This window comes from Podarcis erhardii, assembly GCF_964252035.2.
Source record: "Podarcis erhardii genome assembly, chromosome: 6".
Lineage (NCBI taxonomy): Eukaryota > Metazoa > Chordata > Lepidosauria > Squamata > Lacertidae > Podarcis > Podarcis erhardii.
This window is the reverse complement of record NC_138510.1, coordinates 91,265,247-91,281,442: the sequence shown is the minus strand read 5'-3', so window position 1 is coordinate 91,281,442 and position 16,196 is coordinate 91,265,247. Positions and strand designations below refer to the sequence as shown.

At 45.4% G+C, this 16,196-nt stretch overlaps 1 protein-coding gene across 2 annotated transcripts in view; it reads left to right on the top strand.

Moving 5' to 3' along the window:
* The window catches only part of RXRG (retinoid X receptor gamma), a 91,941-nt gene extending 77,248 nt beyond the window's left edge, over positions 1–14,693 (top strand). For both annotated transcript variants that reach the window (XM_081866030.1, XM_081866031.1), the window contains exons 7-10: positions 2,020–2,152; positions 5,967–6,058; positions 7,879–7,984; positions 14,196–14,693. In XM_081866030.1, the coding sequence (XP_081722156.1) occupies positions 2,020–2,152; positions 5,967–6,058; positions 7,879–7,984; positions 14,196–14,343 (479 nt within the window). In that variant the 3' untranslated portion in view covers positions 14,344–14,693. The remainder of the gene's footprint in view (positions 1–2,019; positions 2,153–5,966; positions 6,059–7,878; positions 7,985–14,195) is intronic.
* The last annotated feature ends 1,503 nt before the right edge of the window (positions 14,694–16,196 follow it).

Sequence of the window (16,196 nt, the reverse complement as noted above, 5' to 3'; positions counted from 1 at the left end):
AATAATAATATATTTATACCCCGCACCTGGCTGGGTTTCCCCAGCCACTCTGGGCAGCTTCCAGCAAAACATTAAAATACAATAATTCATCAAATATTAAAAGCTTCCCTAAACAGGGCTGCCTTCAGATGACTTCTAAATGGCTCAGGACAGCAATACCTTCAGGACCATCTCTCCCCATATTAACCAATCTGGACCCTGCGATTGTAATCTGAGGCTCTTCTTTGTGTGCCTCTTCTGTGAGAGGTCCAGAGGGTGGCAACATGAGAACGGGCCTTTTCCACAGTGGCCCCGCTGCTCTCCCTGGGATGCTCTCCCCTGGGAGTCTTGCCTGGTGCCTTCATTACATATCTTTAGGTGCCAGGCAAAAACATTTCTCTGCAAGCAGTCCTTTGGCTGATTGGAAATTCTATGGTCTTTTATTTACAGTCATCCCTCGGTTTAAAGTCGCTGCGGGTTAAATCTTTTCAGGTTGCTTCCTGCAGGGACCTGGAAGTAACAGAACGGGTTACTTCCGGGTTTCGCCGCTTGCGCATGCGCAGATGCTCAAAATGACGTCATGCACATGTGCAGAAGCGGCGAATCGCGACCCGCGCATGCGCAGACACAGGTTGCGTTCTGCTCAGGATGCGAACGGGGCTCCGGAACGGATCCTGTTCGCATCCAGAGGTACCACTGTATTTATTTTTTTATTAACAAAAAAATATTAACAATTTGAACATAACAAAATATCAAAACATATCATATTCATTATTTTCCCCTCCCCCCCCACCTCCCCATCAAACCCTCTCCCCCCAGAGACCTCCCTCAGCTCCTCTCTCTGATTTCTCAACACATGTTATTCTCTGCATACTGTAAAATTGTATAAATCCTTAAATTGTCTTTTAAACACCTTTGTGGGAAGTGAGTTATTGGTTTGCTTTTGTTTTATTATCTATTTTGTGCTACTATTTTGTGTTTTTATGTTGTGAACCGCCCTGTGATTTTCAGATGAAGGGCATGTGGCGATCACACAGGGTCCCCGGACGTTTCACCATCTATTGATCCCTGTGCCACCACTTTATTTCTCGCTGCCACCACCCAGGCCCTACCTGGTACAATACTGTGCCCAGTCAGGTTTAAATTGGAACATAAACTTCTGTTTATTTATTGCAGTTTAACAAGCGTGTGGTTTCATAAACGGTATTGGTCAATTACAATCACGGGGTGCCTAGCCAGACCTATAACTTCCGCTACCTGCTCTCACTCACTAAACCACCTCTCAGATATTTACTTGTCTTCCTAGCTCCTAACTATTCCTGACTCAGCTTATTTCGCTACACTAACTCAACCTACCCACAGACTCTATCCCAATTCACTCCCACTCCAACCAACCACCCAACTCCCAACAAACTCTCCTTTCACACCTTCCAGAGCTGGTTTTATAGTCCCTCTGACTCCACCCCCCCTGGGTTCTGATTGGGTAACCTGTTTAACTAATTCACCTCCAGCACTCTCATATGTCCCCCCCCCAATTTTTTTATTGGTTTTCACAATATTATAAACAAACAAACAAACAAACAAACACACAAGACAAACAAACAAGACAAACATAAATCATAGCCTTATTGAAAATTACAGTTATTAAATTTGTTAAGTGACTTCCTCGCTTCCCCTTGGTTGAATTTCATTGCATGTCCTTTTAACGGTTTTCCAAATCCCAATTTTTATGAAATTTAACTTAAACATTAACACCCTTAAATCTTCACCTTCTAGAATTAAACGTATTAATTCATCACTTAACATAAATAAAACCCTAAGCCCATTAAGTATCTGCAAGCTATTTCCAGTTAGTTTAACTGATTTGTTAAGTTAAACTAACAGCACTCTCATATGTTAACGTCACAGGGCAGTATAAAATTTAAGAATTGAATAATAAACAAGCAAGCAAGCAAGCTCACATTAACCAGCTCACATTAAGGGCTTGTAAGAGGCAAGTCCCATAATATGCATCTGTTTCACTCCTGTCTTCTCTTCTAGGTTGGAATGAGCTGCTCATTGCCTCGTTTTCCCACCGCTCTGTCTCCGTGCAGGACGGCATCCTGCTGGCCACAGGCTTACATGTGCAGCGGAGCAGTGCGCATAGCGCCGGAGTGGGCTCCATTTTCGACAGGCATGTTTCTGAACTCTTGTTTTGACGTTTGCACTTTTCTACATTCACGGCTTCTTTGAGTTGACTTGGTGGAATAAGAAGCTTGGTTAGGAGATAGCAGAAATCACGGGGTTAAAGCTGACCCAAAGTCCAGAGGTAGCATTTTTATCCATTTATGATGGGGTGGAAGGTTCACAGGCGACGAAAGACTTGCTCACAAATTTATTGACAGCTGCACGAATTATTATAGCCAGGAAGTGGAAGGGGGAAGCAGAATATAAAATGGAAGAATCGTACAAAGAGGTTTGGAAATATAGCTATTAATGATAAATTAACACGTGCCATTAAGGTAAGATGGGGAATATGTAGGAGAAATGATTTTAAAGAGATATGATGGGTGTTCGTAGAATGTGTATTGCTAAAACGGAAAGGGGTTAAACCAACACAAGAGGTGTTGAAATTTTGGGAGGTTGGAGAGTTATAATGGTATGGTCTCAGTGGTGGGGTGCACATTTTTGTGCTTATTTATGTATGATTAATTATTAATTTAATAACGAGCAAAAAAAAAGGGGGGGAGTTTAAACTACCGGGGGTGCCTAGGGAAAATCCACTTCTTGAGCCTTTCAGGAAGAGAAAAAAGCTCTCTGGGTAGTGGTGTGCACCCAACATTAACCACAACCCATATCTATCCTGCCTTTTCTTATGAAATACTGTGTTTCGCTGCATTTTCTCCCAGACCACCTTCAACCCGAGTCCATAAAAAGAGCAACCTAGATGTGTTTTAAGCTGGTAATGTGTGCACAGCCCACATAGCTGCTTCCAGGCAGGCATCTCTTAGCACTATAAATGAATAACCATTTCAGTGGCGTAGCGTGGGGGGTGCAGGGGGGGGTCGGCCGCACCGGGCGCAACATCTGGGGGTTAGGGTTAGGGGGCGCAAATCCACGGGTTAGGGGGCACAAATTACTTGCCTTGCCCCGGGTGCTGACAACCCACGCTACGCCACTGAACCATTTACTATAAACCATAAGCAGAATTGCAGTTGACTTTCCACACTATTGGGGTGTTCCATCTCTTCTGCCCATTCATGCCGATATGAGCTGCTCAAACATATCTACTGGTGGGGAAGGGAAACAGAAGGTCCTGTTCACCTGAGTCGGCATTTGAAACAAAATACACCTTCACTATAAACTTGGTGGTGGTGGATGCTATTTTATCACCAATTTTTTAAAAAATCATTCTTTTTATTACTGCTAAAATGGTTTTATGGTTATATCATTCAATTAAAAAAAAAAGATGAGAAAACAAATTTTAACAATATGGTGGGCAAGGATTTCTTCCATCATTTGTTTTGTAAAGGAATGTTATAACTTTATTTCATTTAAGCAATTATAGCAAAAAAAAAAAAAAAATGCTATATGCAGTTCACTGCAGATGGTGACAGCAGTCATAAAATTAAAAGATGCCTGCTTCTTGGGAGAAAAGCAACGACAAACCTAGACAGCATCTTAAAAAGCAGAGACATTACCTTGCCAACAAAGGTCCGTATAGTAAAAGCTATGGTTTTCCCAGTAGTGATGTATGGAAGTGAGAGCTGGACCATAAAGAAGGCTGATCGCCAAAGAATTGATGCTTTTGAATTAAGGTGCTGGAGGAGACTCTTGAGAGTCCCATGGACTGCAAGAAGATCAAACCTCTCCATTCTGAAGGAAATCAGCCCTGAGTGCTCACTGGAAGGACAAATCCTGAAGCTGAGGCTCCAATACTTTGGCCACCTCATGAGAAGAGAAGACTCCCTGGAAAAGACCCTGATGCTGGGAAAGATGGAGGACACAAGGAGAAGGGGACGACAGAGGACGAGATGGTTGGACAGTGTTCTCGAAGCTACAAACATGAGTTTGACCAAACTGCGGGAGGCAGTGGAAGACAGGAGTGCCTGGTGTGTTCTGGTCCATGGGGTCATGAAGAGTCGGACATGACTAAAAGACTAAACAACAACAAAGCAAAAAATAATAATATTTTTTTTTAGTGTTAATCAGAAGACTGATTTAAAAATGAGCAGAATGTAAAATGATACCTGCAGAAATGGACCTGATTAATGAGTGCTGAGCTGTGAGAGTTCATTTTCCTGCTAAGTCACTGCCTTTTGAAAGGAAGAAGGGTTGTGCTTAGGAAAAGTCACCGAGTGCCTTCGTGCCTTCCAGGTGTTGTTCAACCCCATTGAACAACACCTCCCCATTTGCCCTGTTCAGCATGGCCAATGGTCAGGAATGATGGGATAAGCCACCTGCGCATGGAGAGATGGTGCCACTCTTTAATTCTGAAGAAAGTGAGCTTTCTGTGCTCTGAGAAAACGTGGAAAAACAAGATGGAAAACAGAGGATAATGATGACTGGACTATATGTGTCAAGGCTCAGGGAATACTATCCCTCCCCCCAAGTGGCAGCCAGCCCCCCACAAGCAGATAACATGAAGAGTCCTTACCACATAATTTATTCAGTATTCACAGAGTGACAAAGGGATATAGTCTCTATGCCATGATGGGGTTGCTCCAAGTAAAGTCCCACCCCCCTTCGTCTCCCCTACTCAGGGCCGGATTTAGGTTTGATGAGGCCCTAAGCTACTGAAGGTAATGGGGCCCTTTATATGTCCAGCTGTCCTTTGTCAACAACAAATTGTCCCTGTTTTTTGTGTTGAATATATGCTATATGGTAATTTATGGACCTAATAGGTATCTAAAGCCATTTGCACATAACAAATAGGAGCCTACACAACACAAAACACTGTTACTGCTTGTCGGTTTTATTTTATTTGTTTATTATCTTATATTTTGGAAATGTACATCTATTCTTTTCCTTTAATTTTTTTTGGGCCCCCCAAAGGCCTGGAAACAATGCCTTATGAGGAACGGCTAAGGGAGCTGGGCATGTTTAGCCTGGAGAAGAGGAGGTTAAGGGGTGGTATGATAGCCATGTTCAAATATATAAAAGGATGTCACATAGAGGAGGGAGAAAGGTTGTTTTCTGCTGCTCCAGAGAAGCGGACACGGAGCAATGGATCCAAACTACAAGAAAGAAGATTCCACCTAAACATTAGGAAGAACTTCCTGACAGTAAGAGCTGTTCGACAGTGGAATTTGCTGCCAAGGCGTGTGGTGGAGTCTCCTTCTTTGGAGGTCTTTAAGCAGAGGCTTGACCACCATATGTCAGGAGTGCTCTGATGGTGTTTCCTGCTTGGCAGGGGGTTGGACTCGATGGCCCTTGTGGTCTCTTCCAACTCTATGATTCTATGATTCTATGATTCTATGAAGACAGTGGGGGCCCTAAGCTATAGCATGTTTAGCTTATACATAAATCCGGCTCTGTCCCTATTCTACGTTAGACCTGCGCCAGCTAATCGGAGCCTCCTGCCTTTGAGCTTTCTGTTCTACTACTCTCAATGTCCTGGGAGAGGGGGGTCAGGAATGCTTTCCAAGGACACTGAATCTCTCAGCTGTCTCTCCCCTTGTGCTTATTCTTCTTCTTCTTGCTGCTCCTCCTCTTCCAATATTTTCCAGCTTCTCCCCTCTGCAGCCTCTGAATTATGCCCTTCTGCAAACCACTGATCTAAATCTATACTGTCTTCCTGTTCTCAAGAAGCGTCAGGAGAAGGGGGGTGGTCCTCACCATTCCTCCTCAGTCCAGCCCCTGACAATACGGATGCCCCTTGAAAAGTGAATGAATGAAGCCTGGCAATTCTACACTGTGGTGTGAAGGGACCTCGGACTGCTATTTGCACACTGAGTGCATCAAAGCAGACTTTGACTCTTCAATTCCCTCTCATGTCTCTAATACAGGGTCCTTACTGAGCTGGTATCCAAAATGAAAGACATGCAGATGGACAAATCTGAGCTGGGGTGCCTACGAGCCATTGTCCTGTTCAACCCAGGTACGTGTGGATGCCTGGGGAAGCTGGTCCAGGGTCAAATCAACTCGTGAGTAAATCTAGCCCTGGGTTCTGAGCAGCGGCTCGTGGGCAGGCCTGTTCTTGCTGGTTCTAGGGAAAGGCCTTCTTGGTGACCTCTTCTCTCAACTGCCCAGCTTTGCCATCACTCCCTCATTCATCCATGTGGCACTGAGGTAGCCATGTTAGTCCAGTGGCAGGAAAATACAGAAGAAAAATGGTGCTTAAAGAGAATAGAAATGGAGCAATGCATGGAGAGAAATAACTGAACAGCAATGGGGATGGCAGTAGAAAAGATGAATAAAATGTGTAGTCCTCATATTTTAAGGAAGGGGATACCACTTTAAGCCTGCCTAAGGCCATCCTAAGGGACGCGGGTGGCGCTGTGGGTTAAACCACAGAGCCCAGGGCTTGCCGATCAGAAGGTCGGCGGTTTGAATCCCCACAACGGGGTGAGCTCCCATTGCTAGGTCCCGGCACCTGCCAACCTAGCAGTTCGAAAGCACGTCAAAGTGCAAGTAGATAAATAGGTACCACTCTGGCGGGAAGGTAAATGGCGTTTCCATGCGCTGCTCTAGTTTGCCAGAAGCGGCTTAGTCATGCTGGCCACATGACCCGGAAGCTGTACACTGGCTCTCTCGGCCAATGAAGCAAGATGAGCGCCGCAACCCCAGAGTTGGTCACGACTGGACCTAATGGTCATGGGTCCCTTTACTTTTTTAAGGCCATCCTGTTGCCATATAATGCCCATGAGGCAGTCTTTTTTGGTTTCTGGCCGGTACCACATAGTAAAGTAAAAAAGGTAAAGGACCCCTGGACAGTTAAGTCCAGTCAAAGGTGACTATGGGGTGTGGCACTTATCTCACTTCAGGCCAAGGGAGCTGGTGTTTGTCCACAGCTTTCTGGGTCATGCAGCCATCATGACTAAACTGCTTCTGGTGCAATGGAACACCGTGATGGAAACCACAGCGCATGGAAATGCCGTTTCTGGCCGGTACCACATAGTAAAGTAAAAAAGTAAAAAAGTAAAGTAAAAAAGGTAAAGGACCCCTGGACAGTTAAGTCCAGTCAAAGGTGACTATGGGGTGTGGCACTTATCTCACTTCAGGCCAAGGGAGCTGGTGTTTGTCCACAGCTTTCTGGGTCATGCAGCCATCATGACTAAACTGCTTCTGGTGCAATGGAACACCGTGACGGAAACCACAGTGCATGGAAATGCCGTTTACCTTCCCGCCACAGTGGTACCTATTTATCTACTTGCACGGGCCTGCTTTTGAACTGCTAGGTTGGCAGGAGCTGGGACAGAGTGACGGGAGCTCACCCCATTGCGGGGATTCGAACCGCGACCTTCTGATCTGCAAGCCCAAGAGCAGGCTTCCTCAACCTTGGCCCTCCAGATGTTTTGAGACTACAATTCCTATCATCGCTGTCCACTGGTCCTGCTAGCTAGGGATCATGGGAGTTGTAGGCGAAAAACATCTGGAGGGCCGAGTTTGAGGAAGCCTGCCCAAGAGGCTCAGTGGTTTAGACCACAGTGCCACCCGTGTCCACCTTTACCTTTACCACATAGTATATATTAGGGACAGCAGTGTGTCTTCTCAGAGGTCTCTTTCAGGTAGATGGGTAATATTATTGCCTTGCCTGTTTTTCCAGTTAATTACGGTTTCACAGCTAACATACACCATGGAGTACGATCTATTACAGTTCACTTGGCCATTCTGCAACCTACAGATAAGGAGTGGGCAATAGCTGTGCTGTTTTTTAATCATGATTCCCCTCCCCTCCTTGCTCTCTCACCCCATCAGATGCCAAGGGTCTCTCTAGTCCTGCAGAGGTGGAATCGCTACGTGAGAAAGTTTATGCAGCTCTGGAGGCATACACCAAACAAAAGTATCCTGATCAACCGGGAAGGTAAATAGAAAGAGGCTCAGCACCATTCTTAACACAGAATGCTGTTGGAAAGTGCAGAATACCAATGATGGTGCTTCTGTGTGTTTGGTTGGCTCGGAAACATTCAGAGGACAAGAGATCCAAAAGAGATCCAAAATCAGTAGTGGGCAACAACCTTTATAGATTTAGATCTGGAGATGACCTGTACTTGAATCAGTAACAACCTAAAACCCCTTGAACATCACATTGAATTCCCTAGAGCAGTGTTTCCCAACCTTGTGCCTCCAGCTGTTTTTGAACTACAACTCCCATCATCCCTGACTAGCAAGACCAGTGGCAAGGGATGATGGGAATTGTAGTCCAAAAACAGCTGGAGGCACAAGGTTGGGAAACACTGCCCTAGAGGAAAAACGAGATCTAAATTTATTAAACAAATAAAAAGTCTATATTTCTTAGATCCAGAATTGACCGCCAATCCCAAATAGGGATGTGAGAAGGCAGCTTTTTCTGTTCCAACCTGTATCCATCACAATCACCGCCGCTTACTTTCTGCTGCGGTTTGGTTTCCACCAAATATGACATTCACTGGGCTCATTTCCAGGCACAGGTCTGGACTTTAAAGCTCCATGTCTGAGCACTCTACACACACACACACCCGCTGTTTTCCCTAGGAAAACCTGTGTTTTACCACTGATCACAGCAAACAACCATCGGGTTTTCCCAGGGAAAGTGTCAGGATGAAAAAGGAACTGTTCAGACGCAGACCTTTAAAGCCCAGATCCGTGCCTGGAAAGAACAGTGTGAAAGGAAGTCTGAGTGAGCCCTGAGACTTGCACTCCTCTCTTTAAGGTAACTTACATTCATCTCATTGGAAAGGAAGCTAATGTCAAAACAACATAAAAACAGTCACTTTTGAACTGAAAAAGCCAACAGCAATGTCAACAAACACTGGTTGTTTTTCTGTTTTTGTTGCAATTCCACCAGGCCTTTGGTCAGGGCGCAGCCTGACTCCCTCCTTGGCAATCTTTACAAAACTTTAGTTTATAGTTGCCATCAATTTTGATTTTAATTAATTTTTATAATGTTTTTATAATGTTGCACTGTTTTAGTGTTGTTAGCCGCCCTGAGCCCAGCTTCGGCCGGGGAGGGCGGGATATAAATAAAATTTATTATTATTATTATTATTTATTAATTATCCAACATCGCATTCGTTTATTTACTCCAGAGTAACAAGTTAGAAATGAACGAGGGAGCTGGGCATGGGTTTCAGCAGGGAAACGAGAAGTTAGATGGAGCAACTTTCTGTTTTGGTGGCCTGAGATCATGTTGCGTTCTGAGGCCAAAGGAAGGACCGGACCCTGATAAAAATGAGACACGAGGCTTTGACCGGCAAGGCTCTCGGAGGGAGTGCGTATAATCGTCTCTCTGTGCTTGTCCATGTGTAGCCCCTGGCCCAGGCTGTTTTATTCACAAAAGAACTTTTTACAGAGTGTTCGTAAGAACCAATCAGATTTCCTCTGAGCATTTAAACAAACCTCAAGTGGGGACAAAGTTAAACTATAAACACTAGTTAGGCATGCATACTCTGGAGTAAATGAATGAAAAACTACAAAGGAACGAATACAGCAACCCCGGAGGTCAAAAACAATCAGTACACATGATAAGGAGGATGGCCAGGACAGTGACCATTATCACCTTAATGTGAAACCTGTTTCCTGCCCCTAAGATTAACATCCTAAGATTAATATATAAGAAAGCTACATCAACGAAACTGCCCATTATCTTTGAGGACCCAGGACGCCTGCCTGTCTAAATGTGTACGTGACTTGTGAAGAGAGAGAAATGAAACAGGGATGCAGGGGTGTAGATTGATCAAGAATCATATCAAAATAGTTTAAACCCAGTCAACGCAATGCTTTCATTGCTGACACAGATGGCTTACTCTATATTTGTTATAATTCCTCATAGCAATCCCACCTGATCACTACAAGATCAGAGCCTTTGCCTCCTGATCTCAGCCACTCCAAAGTTGGCAATCTCTCTTTAAGAAGACTGCAGTCCCCACCTGTCTCTGCCAAACCTCTACATAAGAAAATGACAGAGGGGGGAGGAAGTACAGGCTGACAGTGGAGAGCCAACTTTGGAGGTGACTTTTCTTCTGGATCTCAGCTTCGCTTTCCTTCCAGTAGCCTTTAGAATAACTACATTATCCAATTCTGCCATCTGCTGGTTAAATGGGAAGTCATTAAAAGTTATCTTCTGTGTATTTCTCCTACATCTTCCTCTCTCCTCCTCTGCCACCCCTTTTTGGGTGATTTTGGTATTGAATAGATTTGACAGGAATTGGGGCAAATGTGGAACGGTGGTTATTTATATTGTGTATGCTGTTTAATGGCTTTAATGTTTTGTGAGCTGCCTCTAGGCTGGAAGGGATGAAGTAAAATATTTTAAATTAACGGTGTAAAGCCCAACAGCACATCAAAACCAACAGCACACAACAGAGGCCACAAGATGTCCCTAAATGGTCACCCAAATATTTTTTGGGAAAGGTGAATTTTATACCCTCCAAGAGGTCACGAGTGGGACAACTCTCCACCTCGTGGGTACCATTTTGCCATTCTATTAAAAAGCAACTCCAGTCAAGGTTCCAGCATATGTTGGCAGGGCCTGGTCCTCAGGTTGTAAATGCCAATGGGATTCATATGGAGAAAAGTGGAGTTTATAAATAATGTGCATCCAAGGTGTGAAAACTTTTCAGGAGGGGATTCAGTGCCTTGGATTTGGGCCTGAAAGCAAACTCTGGTAGCTAGTGTGGTGGGATACATTCAGTGAGGCCCAGCGCTGAGGGCCTTCTGGCAGTTCCCTCACAGCGAGAAGTGAGGTTACAGAGAACCAGGCAGAGGGCCTTCTCGGTAGTGGCGCCCACCCTGTGGAACGCCCTCCGGTCAGATGTCAAGGAAATAAACAACTCTCTGACTTTTAGAAGACATCTGAAGGCAACCCTTTTTAGGGATGTTTTTAATGTTTGAAATTTTATTCTGTTTTTAGTGTTCTGCTGGGAACTGCTCAGAGTGGCTGGGGAAACCCAGCCAGATGGGCTGGGTATTATTATTATAATTATTATAATTATTATTATTACCAATATCCAAAAAAAAGTCAGGAAGCACCCGAGTTCTCTTTAAGTCCAACCCCATGTTAGGTACATTATGCAGTTGTCAGTCTAAGAAGGCTGACCCATTTTAAGCTCTAAAATACAGATAAATGTTTTGGTGAAAGCGGGGGGGGGGGTCGTTTCTGAGTGAAATGAAGTTTAGTTTCTTTTTCTACATCTTCCTGCGATCTGCAGTGGATTTAAAGCTAAAATGAAAAACCTAGACTAGAAACCATTACACAACCTGCTTCCTCCCTATTTCATTTTATTGATATGGTGCCTTTCTATATACCATATTTTTTGCTCTATAAGACTCACTTTTTCCCTCCTAAAAAATAAGGGGAAATGTATGTGCGTCTTATGGAGTGAATGCAGGCTGCACAGCTATCCCAGAACAGTAAGAGGGATCACTGTGCAGTGATCTCTCTTGCTGTTCTGGCTTCTGAGATTCAGAATATTTTTTGCCTTGTTTTCCTCCTCCAAAAACTAGGTGCGTCTTGTGGTCTGGTGCATCTTATAGAGCGAGAAATACGTTATATCCTGCTCAGAGCTGTTTACACACACACACACAGAGAGAGAGAGAGAGAGAGAGAGAGAGAGCAACAAGTCACATATCACAATATCAAGACATTTTCGAAAGTGCGTAGTAATAATAATCAGCATTAAACCATTCAAAAACCAAATTTAATTCCACCAGTTGTTCTGTGGGTGCTTGAGGCGCACAGAGGAAACAGCCAGTATCTGGTGAAGTTGGGTCGCTGTAGTCAAGGTCACATCAAACAGATAAAGCCTGGTCAAGCTCTCTTAGGCAGCGGGTGTGGAAGAACAGGACCTTGGATAGCTCAAAATGAGGCCTGCTAGCTAAAGCACTCTCCTGCTGTAGTTGCAGGAAGCTGTGGTCTTGGCAGGGAAATGCAGCCAACTGTAGGCTGACAAGACCCGTCCTGCGGTTGGTTCCACATCCCCAGAGGAGTTGGCTGGGTTGTTAAAAGGCTCCTGCCTGGTTTTACAGTTTGTGTGCCCTGAAAGGCTGGGGAAGTGGAGATATGGCGATTGGTGCATCCTAGAAGTCTGAGGATAGTGCTAAAGCTGTGTCTGGAAGGCCCCAGACTAGCAGAAGATCCAGGATTGTGAATCTCGGCAAGCTAATGCAATAATTAATCCATAATTACAGCATGTATATAAAACCAGGGGGCAGTTTCCAGCTAGTGTTCTGTCAGTGCAAGGAGTTCTGTTTTGCAATGATCCTTCCCCCCTCCTCTCCCCGCCCTGTCCCCAAATCTGCTCCAGGAAACCCAGGCGGAACGTGTTGTTGTGCAAGCCGAACCCCTTGCGCCGGCAGAGCACATTGCTTAGCACAACAGTGGACGCTGCAGCACAGAACGTAATTCATAATAACAATGAAATGGCGACAATCCGTACAAACAGTTCACAATCGCAGGCGCGGTTTTCAGCATCTGGGCATGTGCAGATGTGATTTCTGGCATCTGGGAATGCGCAGAAGTGATTTCTAGAGCTGTGGAAGTGAGTCCCTGCACCACACGGGGGCTCGCCTAGCAGGCGGCTTGGTTCGGGGGGGGGGGCTTGTGGGCCGGTTAAGCAGCCTTCATGGGCCGCTTCTGGCCCATGGGCCTTAGGTTGCCAGCCCCTGCATTAGAGCAACTGACAGACTTGCTGTTAATGGCAAAGCATCTCTACTATAGCATTGTCAGGCTGGGAAGGTGCTGGCTTTAACCACCTGCCCTGTGTGTGGATCACTTCTGCGCATAGCAAAGGGAAGACAGAGGCAGCACTCCAAATCTTACCGAGCTTTCAAGAAGGGCTGCGATGTGGACAGGCCCTTTCCTGCATGTGTGTAGTCAATGGGTGGATTGGAACATTTGATTCCACCGGCTGCATTAACCTGCACCATGGATGGCACTGATTGTAATAGCCAGCAGAGTTCATGGAAAGAGCTTTCATTTCCATGAATTTGTGCCTACACGAAATACTCACTTGAAGAGTATTGGTAAAGTGAATCATAGATGAAACAGGGCAACAAGCAGGAAAGCCCCTTTGGGCAAAAGAAATTCCTGCAGAGCAGGAGTTTGGGCTGGATAACTCCTGGGGTCCCTGCCAACTCTACAATTCGATGATTCTTACCCACCCACGGCAGAAGACAAAGCCCTGGCCTTTGGGATTGAACCAAACAGCCCTGAAAAGGGCTTAATGTGAATTGCATTAGCGTGTCTTTGGTAGGACAACACGAATCCTTGCTGATCCTTATATTTGAATGATGCCATATTTGCAGCCAGCAACAGGCCTGCAGATACTGGCAGCTATTTATTCCTAATGTGGGCTATAATTTAACGGATCTAACTTTTTGGCTGATACTTTCTAGCTTTCCTGTAATTAGCCAACATTATAATGTAGTAATGTAGTTCAAGGTAAAGGTAAAGGGACCCCTGAACATTAGGTCCAGTCGTGACCGACTCTGGGGTTGTGGCGCTCATCTCACTTTATTGGCCAAGGGAACCGGCGTACAGCTTCCGGGTCATGTGGCCAGCATGATTAAGCAGCTTCTGGCGAACTAGAGCAGCACACGGAAATGACGTTTACCTTCCCGCCGCAGTGGTACCTATTTATCTACTTGCACTTTGATGTGCTTTTGAACTGCTAGGTTGGCAGGAGCAGGGACCGAGCAACAGGAGCTCACCCCGTCGCGGGGATTCGAACCGCTGACCTTCCGATCGGCAAGCCCTAAGCTCTGTGGTTTAACTCACATAGCCACCCGCGTCCCAATGTAGTTCAAAGGGAAGCCTAAAATGCTGAAGCAGCTGTTTCTGTCCACAATTTTAATCATGTATGCTGGCTCTATGTGTGTGTGTTGTGGGTAACAAAACTCATGGCATCCAAAGTTCCAAGCAACACATTTGACTTTGGCTGATGTGGGCCCAGGTGTAGGAAGAGCGTTGCGCGAGGCCCTACTTCAGATCCAGTGAATGAGGTGGAGCTCTTTCTTTTGTCTCTCAACAGAACACACCCCTTGGCATTCCCCGATTGTCATTAACTTCAGGTTTTCTACATCTCTGGTTCCTTCAGGTTTGCCAAGCTCCTCCTGAGGCTGCCAGCCTTGCGATCTATTGGCCTGAAATGCCTGGAGCACCTCTTCTTCTTCAAGCTGATCGGTGACACCCCCATCGACACTTTCCTCATGGAAATGTTGGAGACACCGTTGCAGATTACTTGACCCTGAAAACGGATTGAGGAGGTGTGGAAACGAAGGATGAGACAGAGAGGTTGAATGCTAATGATGGTTTCTACTTAGGATGGTGTGGTCCTGGCCTACTTGTGCCCATTCCCATTCAGGGTGGGGGGAGTAATAAGGGGATGGTGGCATCTCTGCGAGCATTTAGTCTCCAAAAGACAGGATCCTTTGTGGCTGTGGCTGTGTTGCTTTTACCCCTGGCTGTCAGCAAGGTGAGCCAGGACATCCTACAGCTTGTCAGTAACAAAACTGGTGCCACCTGTACAAATAAATGAGTTTAAATTATTTTTTCACTTCCAATAAAACTGAGAAATAAAATAATATATGAGGAACTGGTGTGGAAATTGCTGTTGTTGCTTGCGGTTCCTTCTTACCCGAGGGTGGAAGGAGGAAGGTAAAAAGGTAAAGGTGAAGGACCCCTGGATGATTAAGTCCAGTCAAATGAGACTCTGGGGTTGCTGCGCTCATCTCACTTTCAGGCCGAGGGAGCTGGCGTTTGTCCGCAGACAGCTTTCCGGGTCATGTGGCCAGCAGGACTAAACTGTTTCTGGTGCAATGGGACACCATGATGGAAACCAGAGCACACGGAAACACCCTTTACCTTCCTGCCACAGCGATAAACCTATTTATCTACTTGAGCAGGTGTGCTTTCGAACTGCTAGGTTGGCAGACGTTGGTGGAAGACACTCCTCTCAACACAGAAAGGCCAAGGATGTGGGTCTGGTAGGCATGGCCCAACTTGGCTTCCACAGATATTTTTTAATGTGCCTGAAAGAAAGTGTCTTGCGAATCAAGGACTTGATTTAGCAAGGGGGAGACAGGCACTCCTTTCCAGGAAGCAAGATCATTACAATCAATATATCTGATATTGAGTATATCTGAAGGAGCGTCTCCACCCCCAGCGCCAAGGGCCTTCTGGCGGTTCCCTCACTGTGACAAGTCAAGTTACAGGGAACCAGGCAGAGGGCCTTCTCGGTAGTGGCACCCGCCCTGTGGAACGCCCTCCCACCAGATGTCAAAGAGAAAAACAACTACCAGACTTTTAGAAGACAGCTGAAGGCAGCCTTGTTTAGGAAAGCTTTTAATGTTTGATGCATTACTGTATTTTAATATTTTGTTGGAAGTGGCTGGGGAAACCCAGCCAGATGGGTGGGGTATAAATTATTATTATTAGTAGTAGTAGTATTAGTATTAGTATTAGTATTAGTATTAGTATTAGTATTAGTATTATGCTCCAGTTGGAGAACAGCCTTTACCAAAGGTGTCATGAGCTTTGAAGACGCTCGAACTCAGGATGCAAGGGAGAAACACGCTAGGAGGAAGGCACGCTTGGCAAATCCACACTGTGATCAACTCCCACCTGGGAACCAATGTCCCCACTGTGGATGGATGTGTGGATCCAGAATTGGCCTCCACAGTCACTTACGGACTCATTGTTCAAAGCGTGTTTATGGAAAACAATCTTACTCAGCTACAAATGATCACCAAAGAGAATTCACTCACCCCTTCTTTCCTTAGCGGTAGGCGGGCACCATTTTGTGGTTCGCCTCAGATACCCAAATGTCTTGAGCCAGATCTGGCTGGTAAGCAGCATGGGATCCATAAAGTTGTGTCTGTGGACACTATGGCACCCACCCTCAGGCACCACACCCCCCTTATTTATTTTCAAAATGGAGCTTCTCTTTTTTTGCTTTAGGCTGTGTGTGCTTGATTGGGGTTGTTTTGTTCTTTGCACATCCGGTGCTGGATTTATGTATAAGCTAAACAAGCTATAGCTTAGGGCCCCACTCTCTTGGAGGCCCCCCCAAAAAATTAAAGGGAAAAAACCTGGATGT